Consider the following 21,314-nt stretch of genomic DNA (forward strand, 5'->3'; position numbering starts at 1 on the left):
AGAAACAGCACTTTCTAAGGTAAAATGTTTTTTTCTTTGGCAAACTGTAATATCAAATGGTTTAGATCAGCACACGGTGCGTAAGAGTTGCAAAATCACGGTGCTGGATGAATTCTTTGTTCGAGACTGGATTTGATGCAACAGAGCCCCGAAGAAAATAATAAAGAAGCACCATGCGCATTCACTCACGAACTTCCTGGATGGCCACTGCTAGTTCGGCTGGATTTTCATTTAACATGGTCCTCCAAAAATAACATTTCAAGTCACCCCCTATTGCTCTAAAGATTATCCAATCTCAGTTTGCGGGAGATTCAAAGTGTGGAAATCAGATTTCACAAACTTGGTGCTAAACTCGAGCTTACTTGACTCTCTTGGGTCTGTTGTCTAAAGATAAACTGTTTTCAGAAAATTGTTTTCTAACATTCTAATGTTCGTATAACGAAGAGCTAATCGATTGGACTGAAACAACAAGCATAGATAGGGGAAAAAAGACTTCCCCTTTTAATTAAAAGGAAAATCAATTCCCTTAAAAACTGACAGTTTTCCATAAAAATGATTTTCATGGAAAATATTTTCCTTTAAAATCAAATTTTGGGCTAAACAAACGCGGGCTTAAACTAACCTTCTAAGCGTACGAAATAGTCCACTTCAGCTGCCAAGATGATTACAAACAAGTGGAACAGGGGTTATATAAAATAACGGACCAAACCTATTTCCCCTCAGTGCAAACCCAAGCAAGCAAGGGAATTTACAATTTCCTTCATTTCCTCTTCCACACTCATTTCCCTTCATCTCCTTTGCACTCACTTCCCTCCTTACTGTGGTAACCAAACTAAGTGTGAGTTCAGCACCGGCAGAAAACAAGTGCAAACACTCACAAGCAGCACCCATAGGCGCAGGAGTTTCCACCACCAAAATGAACAGACATCATCTAAATATAAACAAGTGCACAAATGCAATACTCCAAATCTTCTACGGAAAACATTCTTCAAGAACATGATTAATCTACTTCATATCATTTTGTTTAGAATTGATGCGGACATGGCACCAGTTTTCAGAAGATTCTTGCTTACATTTCTAGGCAATCCTTCACTAAAATCGTGTTAGCCTTAAACATACTTCCAAATCTAATGCTCGAAGTCCGCCAAACAATAAAGAATTTTCCCTCCAGACTTGACTGAGAAAATCGGTACCAACTGGGAACATCCGGTTTCAGATACAAAGACATTGATTCAAATGCATACATCACCATTCCCCGAGCTTCTACACTCCTCACATTAAGAAAAGGTGCATTGGATTTTTGTATACTCCCTAGATCATCAATTCGGATTATCGAAGCCAACAGGCATGGAAAAGGAGAAAAGGTCAATCGTACCATCTGAAACTCATTTTGTACAACCGCAAAAACCTAATTCCAGAGGGAAAAAATTGGTTTGGCAATATTTGTTACAAAATGCTGCTTCTCTTACTCCATTATTCCAGAACCTGCATTTTCAACATCAACTTCTCCCATACCTGTATCTTCCTCTTCTTCACTATCTTCATCTCCACTAACCTCCTCGTTGGCACGATTTAACTGAAGCATGTGCTCAGCAAGTAATTTGTCATCCCGTTCACTCACCTATTCAGATATGAGCTCATTACAGTCTCAAAGAAGCAATTTTCAAGTTTGCAGAAATGCTAAAGCAGATGAAGATCTCTTTAAAGTTTGCAAGCGAAGAAAATTCGCAGGATCACATCAAGTTCAGGATGCATAAAAAAGCGCATAAGAAAATGCCCCTAGTAAATAGAAGAAACTGCTCACCGCTCTAGGGGCCTCCTTCATAACAAGTTTCCCCTTTTGCTTCTCAATAGCTTCGCTGCAGGCTGCAATAGCTTTATTAAGAACTGCCAATCCTTGCTCCTGCCAAATGCAGTACAAAAGTGGCCAAGGTTTCATGAGCTGACATGCCACCAACAACTTACAATCCTCTTGAGAAACATCAACATGTTTGAACAATCTAAGTAGCAGTTTCTTTAAAGAACAATTCAGAGCTTCTAAGAATTATCCATGCCAGTGATGAGGAGAAAGACACATCCAAAAACTATATTGGCATCCAAAAGCATCGATCAACAAAAATTAGATCCCACAAAAGTAGATCAAAGATCAACAGGGGAGGAATTTTACATTGCAACTTTTGGACAAAACTTGCCATGAGAAAAAGATCTGTTAAAGAAGCCAAGACAAAAAAATCAAAGGAGTTTTCAGACGATCAGATGAATAACATGTTAGCAAAACCATATCCTTCTAAGGCCGAAAAAATTAGGACAGGAACCTATCATCATAAAGCTTATAGGTCAGACTCCACAGACATCCACATATGGACTAGCTATAAAAGTGATAATACTCAGAAAGGTGGAGAGAAATGTTGATGATGATAAGTACAGTTGGACAAAAGTATATTTCTCGGCATCATTAATATTTCACATCTGTACACAAAAAAACCCAACTCCCAATGCAAGAGTTACCAAAGGCTTGCAGTCTCGATATTTTATATTTTCCTCCAAAGAGGCAAAACCTAGTTATTAAAAATTGAGAAAATAAGTATGGACAAAGGGCACTTCTGGAAGCCCATAAAAGAACCAAAGTGGGAATGACAACTTTAAAAGAGGTCGAGAGAAACACCGACCTTGTCCAGAGTTTGAGTAGTGAGGACATAAAGTGGAGGTGCAACCAGCTTGATTTTCACAGGACAATCATCATTTCCAGCAGCTTCAGCTTTCCTCATAGCATCCTGCAGAGTCGATTGCTAGAACAATTAAACTAGAACAGTAACGAGTGAACAACTAATAGATAAAATCACTACTCTCTTGAACAGATGTATTCTAGACAGAGTGAACATAACCAAAAACTAAGTAGGGACCTTAATGTGCAGAACACCATCGAGCTGGAAGCATTTCATTTCAATATCAGCTCGTATCTTCAATGGTTGTGGGGTCATTCTTCTCCTAATATTCTTTACCAACGCATCTTTCACTTCCTCCGTCACAGCAGGGACCACTTTTGTCACCTACATACCAATTAAAGCTCAATTAAGTAATAAGCTAGAAGAACCACTCACAATCAGCATGTCGTTGCATAGTCTACCTCTTGTCCATTAGGACCAACTTCTTTGATCTCACGGGTTAGCGAATCAAGAACTGTATCAGGATCTGTCACAATTATCTTAAATGCCTGCACAAAGATGTAGTTAGTAAACTTGGGACCCCAGGTCAAGCACCTGCAGAACTCAAGGCAAGCAAACCCCCATAAATGGCTGAACGGCTCACCTCAAACGCATGTCCGTATTTCCTGTACAGAGGCCAGCCAATACTAACGTACAGTTCCTGCGAAAGATCATTGCAAATTCCCTTTATCATCACAGAAAACAAATAAGAAAAATAAAGCAAACTTCCCAAATTAGAGTTTCCAGCATGTGAGACTTTCATTTCCAGTAAGCGAATCCACTGAAAGCAACAGCAATTCAAGTAACTTCTCTCGAACGAGAAACTCACAGCCCTCAAACTTTTTACTACTAGGAGCCTAACTAGTAACTACCAAGCGTGGAGAAATTGACCTGCTCCAGCAAGAACACTGCTGTCCTCCCAAGCAGCAAGCAAGACCAATGACAACACGATTCCTAAAACAATCTTCAACAGAAATATTTGGTCGGAACGACATGGGCAACATCCGCGAGTTCTCAATTTCACTTCAGAAACTCAAATCACTGCCTCAAAGACAAGATACTCTTCGCCACAATTTACGAGGAAAAAGAAGACAACCAGCAATCGTACTAGGGCAACTCGCAGGTAAGCATCCGAACAAACTTCCCTAACCATACCGACAAATCAACCGTCGGCCGATAACAACGGACGCAGAAATCAGGCGAAACAAAATCGACTAAGAACAGAACTCGAATCGAATCACGCGCACCTCAAGATCGATGCCCAGGGTCTCGGCCACGTGGCGCATGATGGAGTGGACGAGCTTGCTCTTGTTGTACCGCTCCTCGCAGGCCTGGATGTCCTCCTCGGACACCCGACGCTTGCTGAGGTCGATGTAGCCCTTCTCCTTGTCGACGCGAAGCACCATGACGGGCTCGATGCGGCCGACCTTGATGAGGCTGCTGACGGAGCGGATCCGGCGGCGGGAGAGCTCGGAGAAGAGGATCATGCCCTCGATGTTGTTGTACTCGAGGAGGGAGACGTAGGCCCCCATGTCGGCGATGTTCTTCACCTGGATCATCACCGCCATGTCCACCTCCGGGTACCGCGCCTCGTACATGCGGCACTCGAGGTTCGGTGCGTGCGACGCCATCGGAGCGGGGAGCGGGGAGCGGGGAGCGGGGCTGGAGAGTCTTCTAGGGTTTTGGGGGAGTTTCGGAAGGGAGGGAGTGCAGGTTGCGCGAAGAAGGGGACGAGAAGGCGACGCGCGAGGCGAGATGAAAAATGGGTCGGGGGATTTTGTCGTCACGGTCGCCGAGAGGAATGACCCGAACGAGCTATTCGGTTCACCCGCGTCCGATTCGAGGAGGGGGCGGCAGGCCCGCATCGCTTGGCCCAAGCCCGTTTGGCTTCGTTCGGGCTTTTTTGGGCTGGAATGGAAAAAGAAGGAGGCCTCACTCGTTTGGCCCAAGCCCGTTGGACTTTGTTCGGGCTTTTTCGGGTCTTACTTTCTTTTCCCCATCTTAATTCACATAGAAATTCAGGAACTAGGGTCCTAGTTGAACCAGAGAGACACGAAGCCCGTTTGTTTTTTTTTTTTTGGTAAAGGGTAATGATATATTGAGCTAGAACCAGCAAATATACGGATCCGGCACCACAAAACTTCTTTCAACAAGATAGAAGCCTCTAATCGAGTGAAAGGGCGCCGGACACAAAACACCGCAAGCGGTCAACTCAAGCAAGGGCCGAAACAGGGAAGCCAAAACAAATGCGACGCGGGGTCGAAGCAACAACTAAAAGCAGACAGACTAAACAAAAAAGGCCACGTAGGGGCCAAGGAGAAACAACTCGCAAAACTAGACTAAGGCGACCTCGACGATCGGCATAGGAGAGTTGAAGATAGATGGGTCAAGGCCCCAGTTTCTTTGTAACCTCCTATTCCTTGGGCAATCTTCCACGCTTTTGAACGTTAAGGCTTTATCCTTCACAACTTTAATGAGATGCTTCTTGATAGCCGCAACCACAACCTGGATGATCTCTAAAGAGGATGTCGTTTCTATACCTCCAAATGAGATGGCACAAAGCTCCAAAAGAGAAGCGACCAATGGCGTGATAGAAATCCTTACACCTGGGAATCTCATTGCCACTGAAGATTTTTCTCGTCCAAGTCCCATTTCTCCATGGGAGATTGCACCCCGCCCAAAAGTAGGCCATGCTAGCCGTGATGCAAAAAGCAACCAAAGAAGAGGTGGTCAATAGAATCCGGGCGTGAGCTTGCAAAATGCACATACTTCATTCCCAATTCTCCCATAAGACATAAGAAAAGCTTGGGTAGGAAGTCGGTTCTTAGTGATCGGCCCGAGGTTGAATTGGTATCTCGGAGTGATGGCCTTGTTCCAAATAAAGGATGACCATACCACCTTATCTTTCATTTTTCGAGTAAATGCCAAGGCGAGGCAATCGAGAAGACCCCTAAGGATCATCTCTCCATACAAATCTATCAGGAACCCTAGTGAGAAGAGGAAGGGGATGGTTCCAAGAATCCATCACTAGCCCGAATTCCCGACCCGCCGAAGAAAAAAAGGTGCGACAAGCGCATACCACGGTAGTCCCGAATCGGAGATAGTCCGCTCAGGAACAAATAAGATCCAGCGGACCTCTCGATGCCAATGGTCAAACCAAAGGGATGTCCCCCGGCCATCTCCAATCTTCAAAGTGGAAGTTGAGGCGGAATTCGGATCTAAGGTGGAGGATCCTCTTCCAAGCCCATGAGCAAATTGCCGTCTTAGCCACCCGTGTTCGCCTTACGAAGAAAAGTAGAGTGAATCCATTTGCACCAAAGAGACTCCTTGTCCGTGAATAGGATCCGATGTGCTTGAGCATTGCCGCCTTATTGCACTCTCGCAAACATCGAATCCCAAGGCCCCCTTCTTCCCTTGGGAGACAGACATCCTCCCAGGAAACCTTAGCTCCTCCCCTGCCAAGGCTGGGTCCCTTCCATAAGAATTGTCTAAGAATCTGCTCGATACGGTCCAGGACTCCTACAGGAATAATGAACACACTAGCCCAATAAGCTTGAATTGCATGGAGCACTGACCTTATTAGCTGAACTCTCCCTGCAAATGAGAGAAATCGATGGGTCCAAGATTGCACCCTAGCCATTATGCGATCGACTAGAGCTACACAATCCGCCTTCCCGAGCCTCGAGGAAATAATCGGTGTTCCTAGATAACGTACCGGCAATTTTCCTTCCACAAAACCGAATGTATCCTTTATATGGCCTCTCAATTCATCCGATCCCCCTAAAGAAATACCTCACTTTTGCTATTGTTCGGCTTGAGTCCACTCCACTTCGAGAAGGTATCCAGCCCATCCTTTAGAAGCCGGATGGAGACCATATCCGCACGGCAAAAGAGGAAGACATCGTCCGCAAAGAAAAGATGAGATAACCGAGTGGCCTTGCACCTCCAAGAGAACTTGAAACCCGGAGTTTGCTCCGCACTAGAAGTAAGGATCCCGGAGAAGACTTCCATAACCAAGGTGAAAAGATAAGGAGACATTGGGTCACCCCCTGTCGAAGGCCGCGGCTACTAGGGAAGAATCCATGGAAATCCCCATTCAAGGAGATAGAAAACATCGGGTACGAACACATATCATGATAAGGCGAATGAAGTGGTCCGGGAACCGAAAGGCACGAAGAACGATTCGAGGAAATCCCAATCCACCGTATCGTAAGCTTTCCGAAGTCTACCTTTACCGCACATTTGGGGAGATATGGCTGCGTGAAAGCCGGCAAATAACTCCCGGGCTAGGAGGATATTATCACTAATCCGTCGACCCTTCACGAACGCATTAGAAGGGCTTATGGCATCTGGAGTACCGAGGCGATGCGGTTAGCCAATACCTTGGTAATGCATTTGTAGATCGTATTACATGCCAGCGATGGGCCTATAATCATTAACCGAGGTAGCATTAGGAATCTTAGGGATCAACACCGGGATGGTGGCATTAATTTCCCTTAATAGTCTCCCCGTAACAAAGAAATCTTTTACAGCTTCAACCGTCAACGGTCCAACAATATCCCAATTACTCTTGAAGAATTCGACACCAAACCCATCCGGACCGGTGCCTTCCCACGTGCTAGAGAAAAGATAGCGTCCTTAATTTCCGTCTCCGAAAAGGGACGACCAAGAGAAGCGATTTGATCCTCTGAGAGCGGACGAAGGATGGCTTGCTAAAGGTCTCCGAAGGCCGGTCCAATAGGAGGAGAGCGTGATGCAAACAACTCCTTAAAATGAGCGACAAATGTATCCCCCGAACAAGGCTCGGCTCGGAGACAAGGTTGCCATTCCTATCAAGAACCGATATAACCCTATTCCTTAGTTGCCTCGTAGTCACAGAGTGATGAAAGTATTTAGTGTTTTATCACCCCTCTCAAGCCAACGGATTCTGGATTTCTGTCCTAAGAAAGCCTCCTCCCCGACTCCTCAACTCAATGAACATCCTCCGATGACTTTTTTTCTAGCTCGCAAGAGGGCATTGGTCTCGTCTTGAAGGGCCACTTGAGCTAGTGTAAGAGCATTTCTGATTGAGCAACCCTCTCGGACAAAGTTGGAGAAAGAGTCTCTATTCAATCGCTTAAGACGCCCTTGAGCGCTTTCAATTTGGTAACCAACCTAAAGATGGGTACTCCATCACTCGGGTCCGCCACACCGGTAAGAATATCTGAAAAGATGGGTGCTCCATCCGTAAATCAAAGAATTTGAAGGGCTTTCTTCGAAAAACCGGCCGGATCACCTTGACCACCATAGGAGAGTGGTCTCAAATACTGGTAAAAAGGAAGCTTCGAGTAAGAGAAATACAAGCTCCGAGAGCGTTAACTAGAACCCGATCAATCTTCCTCGCTTTCGATTAGCCCCCGAAGACGTTGACCAAGTAAACCTAAGTCCAACATATCTCAAATCCTCAAGCTCGCCTGATGCGAACGATTAAACTCATCAAAGCGGGCGGCCAGCATTAGTACCCCTAGCCTATCGGACGGGTCTCTTAGGGCATTGAAGTCACACCGCCACCATCCACGGTAAGTCGAAAATACAAGAACTCATCCTGATCAAGTCCACCCATAGAGGTCTCCTACGAACATAAGAATTCTGAGCATAGACTACCGAGATACAACAACAAGAACCTGTCGAGATCAGTCTAACTCTTCCATGAATAACCTGATCATTGGAGGATATCTCCTCAAAAGACCCGGCGAAGGGTCCTGCCGATCCACACCCTGCCCCCCGGAGAAGAATCATAGTTGGCAATCCACGTCCACCCCGATAATAGACTCGACGACAGAGAGCCAAAAAGATGTTCCGGGACTTTAGTTTCCAATAACCCAACCAAACAAAGGCCACTAGAGAGAGCCCACTTACGGACCTCGGCTCTCCTCAAAGGATTCACGAGACCTCTAATATTCCAATAACCGAAATACATCTAAGTTATGTACAAACTACTCTAAACAACGAAGAGCAAAGGGCAGCAAGGCCTACCTCAAGGGTTCTATGGTGCTTTCCCTGGGTGCTTGGAAGTTGAGCGAAATCGGCTTCGTCCTCTCGACCGACGAGCGCGAAGGTCGACTCCTTCGAAGCTTGCTGCCTATTCTTCATTTCGTGTGTCCGGATGAAGAAGCCGATGCCTTACTAGGTCTATTAGAAGCGGGGAGTGGAAGCCCTTCCAGGCGGCCAAAGGTCGGGCATCTCCGGCACTGATTCCATCCCCGGCAGAGACAAAGACATTCTCACAAACACCTTATCTATATCCCAATTGCAGCAAGCGAAATCACCATTGAACAGAGAAGACTTACCCGGACTGAAGTCAGCAACACCCCTGGGTCCAGAAGAGACCAAGCTCGCACGGCAGAAGCACTAGAAAACCAGAGCAGCTCGAATCTGCAGCTTGCTGGGAGACAACAGCAGGAGAAGCCAAGCTAGGAAGCTGTAGGAGAATCCCCCGGCAGAACCGAATCCCTAGCCGTTTCCCTTCAACCCGCAGATGAGGAGCGAACAGCAGCTCCCACGTACAGTCACGCACAAAGCAACTTATCCGGATGGAATTCCTCAACCAGCTCAACCCAACCGGGGACATTCGGAGGGTGCGAAGGGGCTAAGTCCGGCTAGACTCTCTTCCGAGACTCAGCCAAAAACAGCCATGGAATCTCACCAAACGAACAGCGAACAATCGGACAAACCGAGGAGAAAACTGCAGAAATTCACCCTAGGCCGGACGATTTCTCTCGCATGCAGGCCTTCTATTGCGAAACCGTTCGGTGGAAACGTAGAGGGACCGAGCTGAATCTTCCTTCCGAAAATCAGCCGAAACCACCCATCGTAACTCCTCAAACGAACAACAGATCAGCCAGAAACCGCAGAGAAAAACTGGGCAGTAATTCGTAACCTATGCCAGATGATTTCTTTGCACACAAAGGCCATCTTATGCGAAACCGTTCGGTGGGAATGTAGAGGGGCCTGAGCTGAAGCTTCCTTCCGAAAATCAGCCGAAGACACCCATCGTAGCTCCTTCAACGAACACAAAACAGCCGAGAAACCAGAGGAGAAAACTGGGCAGAAATTCGTAACTGGGGGCGAGGACGATTTCTCCGCATCTAGGCCATCTTTCGCGAAACCGTTCGGTGGAAACGTAGAGGGATGGAGTGAAGCTTCACGAAGCCCGTTTGTTGTTTATTTGCACTTAGAAGAATTAAGTTAAAAAATGATTTCTCCAAATTCACAATGTTTTCCAAATATAGATAATTAGGAATAAATTGTATATATGTTGATATTAACAAATTGCGAAAGTTTTGAGTGTTTTGTTCAAAAGTGATTTTAGTTGAATTTTGTATTTTGGGTTGTTGAAATTAAGGAAGTGAATTGGGTGGGCTCAGTCGGATGTTTAGGAAATTTTAGATTACCAATGTCCATTAGAATCAAAATAGACTCGTTTTTTTTTTTGTGAAAAATGAATAATTAAGAAAATATTTTCCTAAAAATAATCGATTATATCATCAGTGCAATAATATTTTTATTATTGGCAACAAGTTATGTCTGAAAATTTTCATGAATAGTGAAAATACTTTATGACTCATTTATTTTTGTGAGCGACACGAGTGATTATATTTAGAAAATGCTTTTTAAATCCTTTATTTCTTGCATAACAAACACACCTAGAAATATAAAATGGAAAGACTAGAAACGAACGGTTGGTGTTTTCTATTGACTTATAGCCATGATCAGAGCAACATTTGATCAGATTTTTGAAAGTAGAAAACAAGTGTATAGAAAATAAGGGGACCCGACCCGAACCCAATCTCACTAGCAGTTGTCTGTGTCTCAATCATTCATGGCCTTGGCCCATGAAGTCCACCAAAGAGCGCTTTATCTCCTTAGTTCCAAAGCAAAGACAAAAGGAAGAAGAAGAAGAAGAAGAAAAAGAAAAAGAAATGGCCGTTGTACTTTCGCCAACCCCAAAAGCAAACCAAAGCAAAGCAAAGCAAGGCAACGACTAAGCAAAGAAGCTGGCAACTTCAAGAGCCAACAACACCTAAAAAATCAAAAAAGCCACCTTAAACTCCTCGCTCGCTCTCGCACTACTACTCCGACCTTCGCTTTAGTTCGCTCTCCGTCTCTCCAGAGCCTTCCCGCTCCATTCCCACCGAGGCACGTAACACGTTCATGGCGACCTCCGCAGCAGCGGCAGTGACGGTGAGCTCATCGGACGCCCTAGCCCTTGCGAGCGCGATCGTGTCGTTGGCCAGGGACGCCTTCACCCACCGGAGGAACTGCCAGCAGCTCGCCGAGCACGCGGAGCTGGTGCGGGCCCTGCTGGAGAAGGTGGACGGCACGGACCTGGCGAGGGTACCGGAGATCGAGGAGGGTTTGCGGGAGCTGGAGGAGGTCCTGAGAGAGGCGCTCGAGCTGGTGGAGAGCTGCAGAGGGAAGAGCTGTATGTACATGGTCGCCACCGGGTGGAACGCGGTGTACGAGTTCCGCCGCGTGGAGACGGAGATCGATCGGCGGGTGAAGATCCCGACGTTGACTGCGTTGGTGCATGAGTTTCGCATGGAGGTAATTAACGGGAGAACTCTTCTCCCTATCTTGTCGATCTACTAGTACTCCCCGTAAGCTACTCGAATTCGACCCGATAATCACTTAAATTCTTAATCATCTTAGGCTTATCGAGATGAATAAATTAATGAATTACACTATTTTTCAACATGTTCGTTTACTAGTGGTTTTTCTAAATTCAACATGTTCCAACTTACCGGCTTGACCTCATTATCAAGTCGATTAAGTTGAACTCGAGTTTACAGAAAACATAGTCCTATTGAGGTAGTATTCGAGAAGTCAAACTGGAGACAAATATTCCGTCTTACAAATTTGAGTTTAATCAAGATCCAACATTAAAGAATGTTTGCTAAACTTGATTAGATAAATGATTGTTGATATATCAAAGTGCTCACATCCTTTGTTAATGAGATTTATATACCCCTTATATATTTATATGCTCTTTCTTTGCTTATAAATTTAAATTTTCAGATTGAAATTTTTTAACATAATCAGTCTACAGTTACATCTTCTTGTTTTGCCATGTCCATCGAATAGCTGTCGCACCGGTGGGACGAAAAGTTGAACGCGTGCGATAAAATTCGATAATAAATCATTAAAGTCAGCACGTTTCTAAATTAAATAATGCTTTTGCGGCCAACAATTCTTCCTTACTTTAAGATTTTAAAAAATAAAGTTGCCTCCACGGATGGCCCTGTTGCCTTTTCATTTTGTGAAAAATAAATCACAGGAAATAACTGTTATTAGCAATATGACCACCAAGCAATGACGTCAACTTGTTATTTAATCGCGTCATGTAGAGTTCGCACGAAGCGCTATATGCGACCGAGTGAAGTTCTCATCTTCTTATCACGCTCTGATCCTTACTTGGGATTTTCTCGTTCCAGCATTTGAAGCAAGCCCTGCGAGCCATCGAAGACGACCACAGAGATTACATGCTGGACGAGCTGGACATCGAAGCTCAGAAGGCGATCCTGAAACCCGACCGAACCAAGAGAGATGCGGACGTTTTGGAGAAGTTCCTGTATCGGGCGTACCCCGACCTGCGATTCGACGAAGCTCTTCAAGAGGAGCGAGAGAAGCTGCATGTCGAGTTGCAGTGGTTGCGGTCAAGGAACGAGACAAAGCAGTGTCGGGTGATTGAGCATCTCATCAGCGTCGCCGAGAACCCGTCCAACACATTGCCGAGCAAGAGGGTCACGAAGCTGCTTGTGAATCAGCCGGCATTCGTCATGTCGGGGTACGTAATCAGTCTGAACTTTAATTCTCTTAGATTGGCTTCAATCCTATTTAGCAGAAACTAGCTAGTGGGATTCTTTTCATGTGGCCAGGTATATAAACAATGTAAAGTCCATCAGAGAGAGCTTTCAGGATCAAGGACAAGATGACTGGCAGGCTGATCTTTTGGTTGCTGCATGGAGCCCTCTTTGAGTGAGTCTTTGCTTACATAAAACACTTATAAGTGCTCTTAAAACCGACTATGTAATTGATTTATTCTAATAAATCAAGGCAATCATGCACATGGAGTGTATGTAATTTGATACGAGTGATCGGTTCTATCTGTCCCGATTACCATAAACGTGTTTACCTACTAATTCATTCTGATGTAGCGGCAGAAATATAGATTAATCAATGACTTGAGAAATTACTAGATGAATTGGCTCCGTAGCGAAGTGATAAGAAGCAAAGCCAATCAGCCTCAGCATGTCTTCTTGTTGCTTTCTGACCCAGGATTAATAGCACTCGATCACTTTATTTAGGTTGCAAGCCATTCCTATCGCGTTACCATTCACTCCTTGACTGGACAGCGGTTTAGCTTACGATTAATGTCATCAACTTTGATTAATCTCCATGAAGAAATGGTGTTGCTCAAACGGGAGGTTCTTTGTAACAGGCTTCAAGACCTGCCTGTATCCCTGCGGAATGTTTGCAAGGATTGCAAACGCAGTGTCCAGAGGAGAAATATGTAAGTCCTTACGCCAAAAAATGACAGTCCATTTGAGAGAGGAGAAAGCGTGCGTGCGTGCGTGCGTGCATGAGCTAATTCGTTCTGAATCTGATGGCCAGCTCGTGAACTTGCCGTAAACAACGTTTTTGCATTCTCTCTCATTGGCAGTTGCTGCTGCTACACTTGCTGCGTGAGAAGAAGGCTGAGAAAGCTTTTCAACATTCAGGTGCTTTCCTTACTAATCGGTTGCTGACATTATGTTCCTCAAACGATTTCCAAATTCATTTGTAAGAAGTAGGAAAAACTCTCATCGAACTCATGGTTTGCTGTGTAGGGAAGCTTATGCGATGACTTCCTAACGCACCTGATGTGCTGCTGCTGCGCAATGGTTCAAGAATGGCGTGAACTTGAACTGAGAGGCGTCGAGGGTATGTGTGTTTCCAGATATAGCCTTCTCGTCTGCCAGTCTTGCTACTTATTTACTGCAAATCCGTTCTTTGCAGGGTGCCAGGGGAGGAAAATGATTCCTCCACCTTACCAATTCATGAAGCCTTTTTAAACCGGTCGACTGGTAACTGGGTACCATCAGCCCTTCATTTTGTTTTACATTGCTACACAGTTTAGTCCACAGAGTCTGTATTAATATGAATCTGTGTTTACACGGATTAGTTTCTTTGCATGCTTAATCTATGGAAACTCAATATACATTAGTTACTCCAGCATCAGCAGATCAAAGACAAGAAGAAGAAACAGAAATTTTTCTAAACAAATCTGCTAAGCAATTGGATAGAAACCTCTACAGCTCATGAAATTATCCAAACCGGTACATGTCAAGTTCTTTATGAACTTCTCAATAGATACAGTCTCACTATCAGATGAATGACCGAAAGAGCACTGGCATCCGATTTAAAAGTCAATGATTTGTGCACTCTTCAGCTTGGTGAAAGAAGCGGTACGGGCTATGGTTAAAGGTACAGTTTGGAAGGTGCCTCCTAACCTGGAAATTAAACTAAAGGAAGGGTCAGCAGCTAAAAAGAAAGACCTTCCATCACCATGTTGGCAAAAGCAAAATTACAACTCATTTCCGTGGGCACCTAGCTCATTGATTCCCGGCGGGAAAAGCCAACGGTACAATGCTGACAACTTACTATCCACAGAACTCTGCTCCACCTGAGCGGCCTTCACATTACATAATGCATTATAATCATGCTTCAAATGGGGAGCTGCTATCTTTTCCTGAGAAAAAAATAACACTTTCATGAAATATGAGCGAATATTCTATCTCAGGGAGAAACTTCAAACCACGAATAGTACCTTGAAAACCTCAAATGGACAAGAATCAGCACCACCGCAACCCTATAGTAGGAGGCAAATAAATGAGGCAGTCTTACATATATATGAATACAAATAAGGCATACAATGAACTCGAATATGGTGAAAAGAGAAAATAAGACAGTTAATGGCAAACGCAATAATGACTATCATAATCTGGCTGACTGTCTCATTTGTCTAAAACGAACAGTCAAAGATAATTATGCTATGAATACAGACCAAAAAAAAAGAAAAAAAATGAGCGAGGAGTTCAAGGTTTATGATCAGACAACATACCGGCATGGAAGTGGGATGTTCATTGTGTAGTACTTGCACGTAGTACTTGCTTGAAAGATTAGCAGGACAACTATAAAGTACCAGCATATTATTCCCACCAAAAGGTGCCACGATGCTCCCCCTCCAATTTCTGTTATGAGGAGGTCTTGAAGGATGTGGCAAAGGTTGCTCTCTCTGGATTTGCTCAAACTCTAAATTATCAAGATACAAAACCATTAAGAGCAGTGTAATTACAAACCAACAGAAGATGTTGGAAAGTGGTTAACTTCAGCCTCATCACACACTTCCAAAGAAATTTAAGTACAGAAAACATTTGGCCAAAAACCAGAGATGATTTGCTCAAACTACAACCAAATAATGAAGTTCGAATGAGCTTACCAGATCCTTCAAGGAAAAGGCCTAGGAGACAGGAAAAAGGAACCACAGTTTCAGCATGCGCAAATTGAAGTCTAGCTTTCTCATAACTTCCTGGAGGATGCTTTTCTAGAGAGAGAGAGAAAAACACAAGTAGTTAAATTAGGACTAGGAACAGGTACAGCCAGAAAGAGATAACAAGGCAAATCCACGACGAAGAAACTACAGTAACAAGAGAGAAATCATAATTGCATGCAGTTAATAACCTATCCAGCCATGATGAAAAAACTATCAGGTCAGTGCAGATGCCATTACTAGAGATAGGTCACAGTCTATCATAAGGACTACGTTAATGAAATCTACATTAACTAAGAAAACATTAACTGCCCTGAATGTGACACATGGGACAAATAGTTTGATCTGTTTACATATGGTTCCTTTCTACATTCTATGCATGAACAAAAATCCATCATTCTTTCAAACCGAAGTTGGTAACACCAAACAAAGTCTAATACTGCAGCGGCCCCTGCCCAGATCCAGGAGTTCCAAAGGTTTTCTAGAATTAGAAGTCAATGTCCAATAAGAGACTCACCCAATTACCCAAATGTAGAAAGAAACTGACCAGCAGGATCCTCCTGATTAGTGAAAACCCAGATACGAATCGAGAATAAACACATAAAAGGAAAACTGAAGTTTGAAGATTGATTTTTGAGAGAACAACATACTACATAGCATGCCTAGGAACTGAATTTATTTGTTTATTATTTAAAGGCACAAACCGTCGACAATTTACTAAAAAAACAAAAAATAGAAGAATCATTCCAATTTTCCTTTCTAACACTATGAAATCATCCCTCACTCAGCTCTACCAAAGCATTCATAAAGAAGCTCCATCTAGAAAAGGTTAAGCTTATTTACTGACACACTTCCATAGTAAAATGAGACAGAAAGGTCAAACAAGATGAGACTTGAAACATCTGTGTCACCTTCGTTCGCCTGAATAGCTTCCTCCATGGATTGAACGACATCTTTCAGCAAAGGTACGCCCATTCTGTAGTTCAGTGCTTTACCATATCCTTTTAGCATAAACACCTCCAAATCATCGGTCCACTCCAGCAAAGCAATCTTACCAAATAAAATATCAATTGAAGTAAAGCATAAAATCGTCGTGAAGAAAAGCTCCTCGAACTTCAAAAATACTTAAGTTTGACAAATAAAGCATTCAATTTGCAACTGACACCACTAAATTCATGGTTCCATAAACCTTAGACATTCACAAAAATTCACTATGTGAATGATTAATTATTCAACATCAAGTACCTAAATATTAAGCATGTTACCAACATAGATGTTCAGAAACAACCAAAAAAAAAAAAAACGGTTCAATAAACTAAAAGTTGTGGCCCGAGTTCAAAGTGGGCACCCACGAGATACCATCATTACTCAACCAAACTGCACGGAGATTGGTAAATAATAGACCCGGGGGGAAAAAAACAGTAGAAAGCAATTTACCTCATTGGGGTTGAAAAGAGCACATGCTTGATTGGTTATATCCAACAGTGATGCCTCCTGTAAAGGGAGAAATGAAAAAAACAATAACCACATGGTCAGTTCTAAATGGAGAAAGTATAACTAATCTTGAATTTGGCACAAGATAAGCACGTCTCTCAAGGGGAAAACAATCAAAAGGACAATCAGATATTGTCACCTCTTTGCAGAGAAACCAGAGAGAAGCTGTGTCCTGCCTTGTAAAATTCAACTTATAGCGATTTGCTATAGCCCCGGAAATTTCGTCCAAAATGGGTTCCTTAAGCTTATCAACAGCAGGCTCCTGCTTTTTTCTAATATCCTGCACCAAAATCAGAATGCCTTTGTTTCGTTAATGCATCCGTGCCACAAGTCCAAGAGTTATGCAACAACATGGGCTTTCAATACTCCGATACAAATTTTTTTTTTTTTTTTTTTGAAATGCCGTAATAAGATCCTTGAATATTAGGCTTTGTACAGACAGATATATGCGAGCTCTTAAATTCAAAAAAACACCATAGACTCACATGGAAAATACCTTGTAATTTGCACAAGAATCAAAAAATCTGAGCAAAATATCACTTGCATCACTGGTGACAGCAAAAGCTCGATGCTTCCCTGGTCCAAGAGTTCCTTTTCCACTAAATAGCCCCATTCCAAAAGCCACAGCACTTGCTGCTGCCCGGGGGACCTTGTATCATTGAAAAGAAGAATAATTAGGACAACTTCAAGGTGGACAGAAAGAGAGAAACATTCCCAGACAATATGACCTTGCTGAATGCAATTCAGAATTCATGATGATTTGTCGAAAATAGAACCACAGACCAATTTAGAATATCCAACTTTTTTTTTTTTTTTTTTGTCTGTCCTACTCTAATCCTACTCTAATACTCACTCTCAGACTTTTGCCCTGCCTCCATGCAGGGCGTGGGAGTCGAAACCCACTCCTGAAATGAAATCGTCCCCACCCCCAATCCCCCCGAGAAGTGGGGATTTGAACCCCCCACCTCCCCCTTCCAAGTTGGAAGGGTGGCCACTGGGGCGAACCCCCAATGGTTGAATATCCAACTTTATTTGCTTACCTGTGTTGCTTTCAGTCTATATATATCAGGATGGTAGTCTTGACTGAACAATTCAGGAAATCTTTCACGGGTCCTGATTCCAAGATCATACAACTCGTCTTCTCCTTTGCTAATTAACTCTCCACCTTTCGCTTTCCCCTTCCAAGGAGACATCCATCCCCGCAACCAAGCAGGAGTATTATGTCCTAAATTCTTTTCTTCAGCATCTCTTATGAGTTCCTGTATGTGAGAAGCCAAATTTTCCAACTGTCTCATTCGCTTCTTGGTTGGATTGCGAGTTCCATGCCTAGCCTATGTATACAAGAACCAGGTGTTAGAAACACAAATGATGACGATATCATAACTCAGCATATTTGGAAACAACTCCTAGCAACTGAAAGTACTGACACAACTGCCGATCTAATGTATGCAAGTGCAAGCTAGAGAATCGCAAAGAAATTTTAATGTGTTCCCGAAACTTCCCACTCCTGGACATTGTGCCTGGTGGACGATCACCACGCTAAACAAAGGCTGAGTTTGCAACCTTATCAACCTCACAGTTTTCATAAGTCGAGTCAGGTAAATTTAAGTTAGTTGATCCCAGAGGATACAAATCCCGGCAAGCAGGCAGAATGCCTAATAAATCTACAGCAGGCAATAAGGCAGGACCAAGTTAAGATAGGAATAAACCAGAAAACTCCACAAACTTCACAGAGAAGCCTCTACACGTTACTCCTTAAAGGTTTAACTACATCAGTCAGTACTAACACTTCGACCAAGAATGATAAGATGGTCAGTCTCCCAATCAAACGCCAATCACTAATGCAACCATGTAACACAAAAGAAAGCAGAGATTACCACGAGATTTAAGTGAATAGGAGTACATCCATCGGGCACACTGGACGGCACGTAGGCGTTGCTCGCGACGTCCTTCACCGCACCATACCTGCATCAGAAAAATAAAGCAAGATAGGGCAACACAGAAGACCGCGATCCGACTTCGGAAAGAACCGATCGCACGCTTTTTCCGCAGCGAAAATTAGCGCGCTTTCCTACTGAAACGAACGGGGAGGTTGGGGAGAGATTCAGCTTAAGACGCACGACGATCGAACTTAAACAGTTCCTCGGATGGGAATCGAACTCAGACAGTTCCACCGAGGCGGAAACGCGAGTTGGAGACCCGATCCGATTGTTCCGTATTCGTTTGGGGAAAACCGTCGAACAGTAGAGGTTCGGATCAAGGACAAGGAGTTACCTGGTGACAGTGCAAATATGCTCCCGCACATCGAAAGCTTCTTCGGCCGCGGAACCAGCGCCGGCGATCGCAGTCAGCATCAGCAGAAGCGCAACCGCCATACCCTTCGCCATTCCCTCTTCCTCTCTCTCTCGCGCTCTCTTTCGAAGGTTTCGCGCAAGAGAAGAAAAAACGAATTTCTCTCTCTGTCACTCTGGGTGGGAGCGACGCGATCGATTCGAACCGGTACGGATCGGCTCGGTTATGGCAGTATCGTATTGGTTGGTTGGGTGCAGAGTCCGAGTCGGAAAGCCAATTTGTCTCTCTTTTTCGGGGGGGCCTGGGGAAGGGATTTTCGCGGGCCGGGGCTGGTAATGGGTTCGCCCCGCCCCGCCCCGCGCCACGTCGTTCATTTGTATATTTTTCTAGAGATAATTGTATTTTGTATATTTAGTTAATTTAAGATGAATTGTGCGCATAAATGGTATATTAAAAGATGGATTATCGGTAGAAGTCATATTCAAGTTATCCACATAAAATTACAATTACGATTCTAATAATTAAAATTTGCATTAATATATTATGTGAATAAACTACATTTGATTTCATATTAGTTATATACTACAGTAAAATCAACTACTCAACAGTCAAAGTGATATCTCTCCTGTTAATTTAGATATATCTCCATACTACCATAGAGCAAAGAAGTGTTCATACCTTTAAGGAGAAGAAATCGCTCCATATTTGATCAAGGAGTGTTTCTTGCGATGAATTTTGTAATGTGTAGACTTTCACGGGATAAAAATTTCGTATATTATCTACAAAAAAAAAAATCATTCCAGCTGCAATTTATAAAATCATCCAATCATTTTCGTATTAATTATTAATTTATTAATATTATCAAATAAAATAAAATATTGGTACTTAACATCTAAGAGCGGATCAACTCTTTAAAAATAGCCATTAGGATTTACCTCGGTCGCCACATTTTATAAATGAGAAGAGAAAGAGTGGGGGATTCGAATCCCCACCTTCTTAGGCACAAGAGTGGGGATGATTTAATTTCAGATATTCCTTTGGTTTCAAGTGATTAGAAAGATATTTACATGTACTAACCTAATAAGTTTCAATTCTAAAAGCTATCCTAAGTATTCAACACAAATTTGAATAAATTTTCCCCTCCACAAACAATATCATACGATATAATTCAATCACACGTGAGTATGATTACATACAATAACTATTTAGTTTCCCTCTCAATTGCAATCTTTTGTATTTTCTAAGATTTATATAGAAGATAAATAGGTTAATTATACTATATACCTTCCTTGCATGCAATTTTAACTATCCATATAATCGGTTTCAGTTATTTAATTTTCCTTAGATGATTTCCTCTTTCCATACTAAGGACTAATATTTATATTCAGGTTGTAAAGAGATTTGCATGTCAAACAAGCAAATAAATGCTTTTTCATTGGTCTTTAAGCAACTACACTTGATTTGATAGAAGTGATAGATCCAGATACTCATACGGTAAATTAAATATAATTTTAAAATAGGGGGGTTGTTTGTTGTGATGCCTCTTTTTAACTTTCAAGTAATTTGCAAATTTTGTTGTGATCCACTGCTTAAATAACGCAAAAATTTGGGTAGATTTATGAAACTTACACCAAAAAAAAAAGAAAGAAAGGAAATGCTAGAAATCTTACCAGATACAACTCTTAACTCGTAGATTCAGATGCAAATTTTATGACTTTTATGTCCTACTTTTTTCTTAATTCTAATATTATTGCTCACTTATTTTGATTTTTCCTTATATTCAAAACATTTGAAGCACTCACAAGATACAACTCTTCACATGTAGATCCAGATATAATTTTTTTCCATATTATTGTAAAATTTGAATACTATCTTATACCTCTACCAAGGAAAAAGGGAATCGAGAGAGACATTCCGATTTTTTTGTCGAATAAAATCAAAGAAACACGAGGTAGAGGAGAGACTTCGAAACGCTTGTTTAGCTTCACATTGGCAATTACATGATGCGAGCGAGCCTTGGCCATTGATGCGGTAGATCTCACGTGAGAATAACGATTCAATAACTACCGTCGATTTACCGTATAATTAAGAAATTCCTCTCTATTGATCCATCTAAGTCTTCCAAAGAGATGTTAGCGTAGCAAAATTTATATTTTTGTTTGAACATAACCCAATATAGAGAAAAAGAAGATATTCTGCTTCTCGTAATATGTTCGGGCCAATTACATAAAAAAGCACGAACTTTAGGTGTT

General features: G+C 42.8%; 4 protein-coding genes across 4 annotated transcripts; 2 read left to right on the forward strand and 2 right to left on the reverse strand.

Annotated features, from left to right (window-relative positions):
* Nucleotides 1–1,142: 1,142 nt before the first annotated feature.
* LOC104454416 (eukaryotic translation initiation factor 2 subunit alpha homolog) lies at nt 1,143–4,465 on the reverse strand. The gene is made up of 7 exons (XM_010069255.3): nt 3,953–4,465; nt 3,310–3,366; nt 3,128–3,214; nt 2,904–3,050; nt 2,670–2,774; nt 1,805–1,903; nt 1,143–1,621 (listed from the first exon to the last, which is right to left on the reverse strand). Exons 1-7 carry the CDS (start codon nt 4,334–4,336, stop codon nt 1,466–1,468), a joined length of 1,035 nt encoding a protein of 344 aa, XP_010067557.1. The 5' UTR covers nt 4,337–4,465; the 3' UTR covers nt 1,143–1,465.
* A 6,317-nt stretch (nt 4,466–10,782) lies between these two features.
* LOC120296246 (cell number regulator 13-like) lies at nt 10,783–12,722 on the forward strand. The gene is made up of 3 exons (XM_039317972.1): nt 10,783–11,291; nt 12,179–12,531; nt 12,623–12,722. The coding sequence occupies exons 1-3, from the start codon at nt 10,899–10,901 to the stop codon at nt 12,720–12,722; spliced, it is 846 nt and encodes a 281-aa protein (XP_039173906.1). The 5' UTR covers nt 10,783–10,898.
* A 469-nt stretch (nt 12,723–13,191) lies between these two features.
* LOC120296307 (cell number regulator 13-like) lies at nt 13,192–13,909 on the forward strand. Its single transcript, XM_039318133.1, has 3 exons — nt 13,192–13,257; nt 13,359–13,465; nt 13,574–13,909. Exons 1-3 carry the CDS (start codon nt 13,215–13,217, stop codon nt 13,796–13,798), a joined length of 375 nt encoding a protein of 124 aa, XP_039174067.1. The 5' UTR covers nt 13,192–13,214; the 3' UTR covers nt 13,799–13,909.
* An 18-nt stretch (nt 13,910–13,927) lies between these two features.
* On the reverse strand, nt 13,928–19,246 carry LOC104455913 (multiple inositol polyphosphate phosphatase 1). Its single transcript, XM_018859607.2, has 11 exons — nt 19,045–19,246; nt 18,648–18,735; nt 17,811–18,101; nt 17,267–17,419; nt 16,910–17,050; nt 16,714–16,770; nt 16,188–16,326; nt 15,226–15,330; nt 14,848–15,038; nt 14,554–14,595; nt 13,928–14,475 (listed from the first exon to the last, which is right to left on the reverse strand). Exons 1-11 carry the CDS (start codon nt 19,155–19,157, stop codon nt 14,311–14,313), a joined length of 1,485 nt encoding a protein of 494 aa, XP_018715152.2. The 5' UTR covers nt 19,158–19,246; the 3' UTR covers nt 13,928–14,310.
* Between the last annotated feature and the right edge of the window lie 2,068 nt (nt 19,247–21,314).

The sequence above is a fragment of the Eucalyptus grandis genome, chromosome 7 (assembly GCF_016545825.1).
Source record: "Eucalyptus grandis isolate ANBG69807.140 chromosome 7, ASM1654582v1, whole genome shotgun sequence".
NCBI lineage: Eukaryota > Viridiplantae > Streptophyta > Magnoliopsida > Myrtales > Myrtaceae > Eucalyptus > Eucalyptus grandis.

What these genes read in the sequence shown, in the direction of transcription:
- LOC104455913 (XM_018859607.2), bottom strand. Translation starts at nt 19,157, where the DNA reads ATGGCGAAGGGTATGGCGGTTGCGCTTCTGCTGATGCTGACTGCGATC. An exon ending in CTCTTTTCAACCCCAATGAG is followed by an intron (nt 16,327 to 16,713) that starts GTAAATTGCTTT and finishes TTATTTGGTAAG; the next exon opens with ATTGCTTTGCTGGAGTGGAC. An exon ending in AACATCCCACTTCCATGCCG is followed by an intron (nt 14,596 to 14,847) that starts GTATGTTGTCTG and finishes CTCCTACTATAG; the next exon opens with GGTTGCGGTGGTGCTGATTC.
- LOC120296307 (XM_039318133.1), top strand. Translation starts at nt 13,215, where the DNA reads ATGTTTGCAAGGATTGCAAACGCAGTGTCCAGAGGAGAAATAT. An exon ending in AGTGTCCAGAGGAGAAATAT is followed by an intron (nt 13,258 to 13,358) that starts GTAAGTCCTTAC and finishes TCTGATGGCCAG; the next exon opens with CTCGTGAACTTGCCGTAAAC. An exon ending in GAAAGCTTTTCAACATTCAG is followed by an intron (nt 13,466 to 13,573) that starts GTGCTTTCCTTA and finishes TTTGCTGTGTAG; the next exon opens with GGAAGCTTATGCGATGACTT.
- LOC104454416 (XM_010069255.3), bottom strand. Translation starts at nt 4,336, where the DNA reads ATGGCGTCGCACGCACCGAACCTCGAGTGCCGCATGTACGAGGCGCGG. An exon ending in CCCTGGGCATCGATCTTGAG is followed by an intron (nt 3,367 to 3,952) that starts GTGCGCGTGATT and finishes GATCTTTCGCAG; the next exon opens with GAACTGTACGTTAGTATTGG. An exon ending in CTACTCAAACTCTGGACAAG is followed by an intron (nt 1,904 to 2,669) that starts GTCGGTGTTTCT and finishes TGCATTTGGCAG; the next exon opens with GAGCAAGGATTGGCAGTTCT.
- LOC120296246 (XM_039317972.1), top strand. Translation starts at nt 10,899, where the DNA reads ATGGCGACCTCCGCAGCAGCGGCAGTGACGGTGAGCTCATCGGACGCC. An exon ending in TGCATGAGTTTCGCATGGAG is followed by an intron (nt 11,292 to 12,178) that starts GTAATTAACGGG and finishes TTCTCGTTCCAG; the next exon opens with CATTTGAAGCAAGCCCTGCG. An exon ending in CCGGCATTCGTCATGTCGGG is followed by an intron (nt 12,532 to 12,622) that starts GTACGTAATCAG and finishes TCATGTGGCCAG; the next exon opens with GTATATAAACAATGTAAAGT.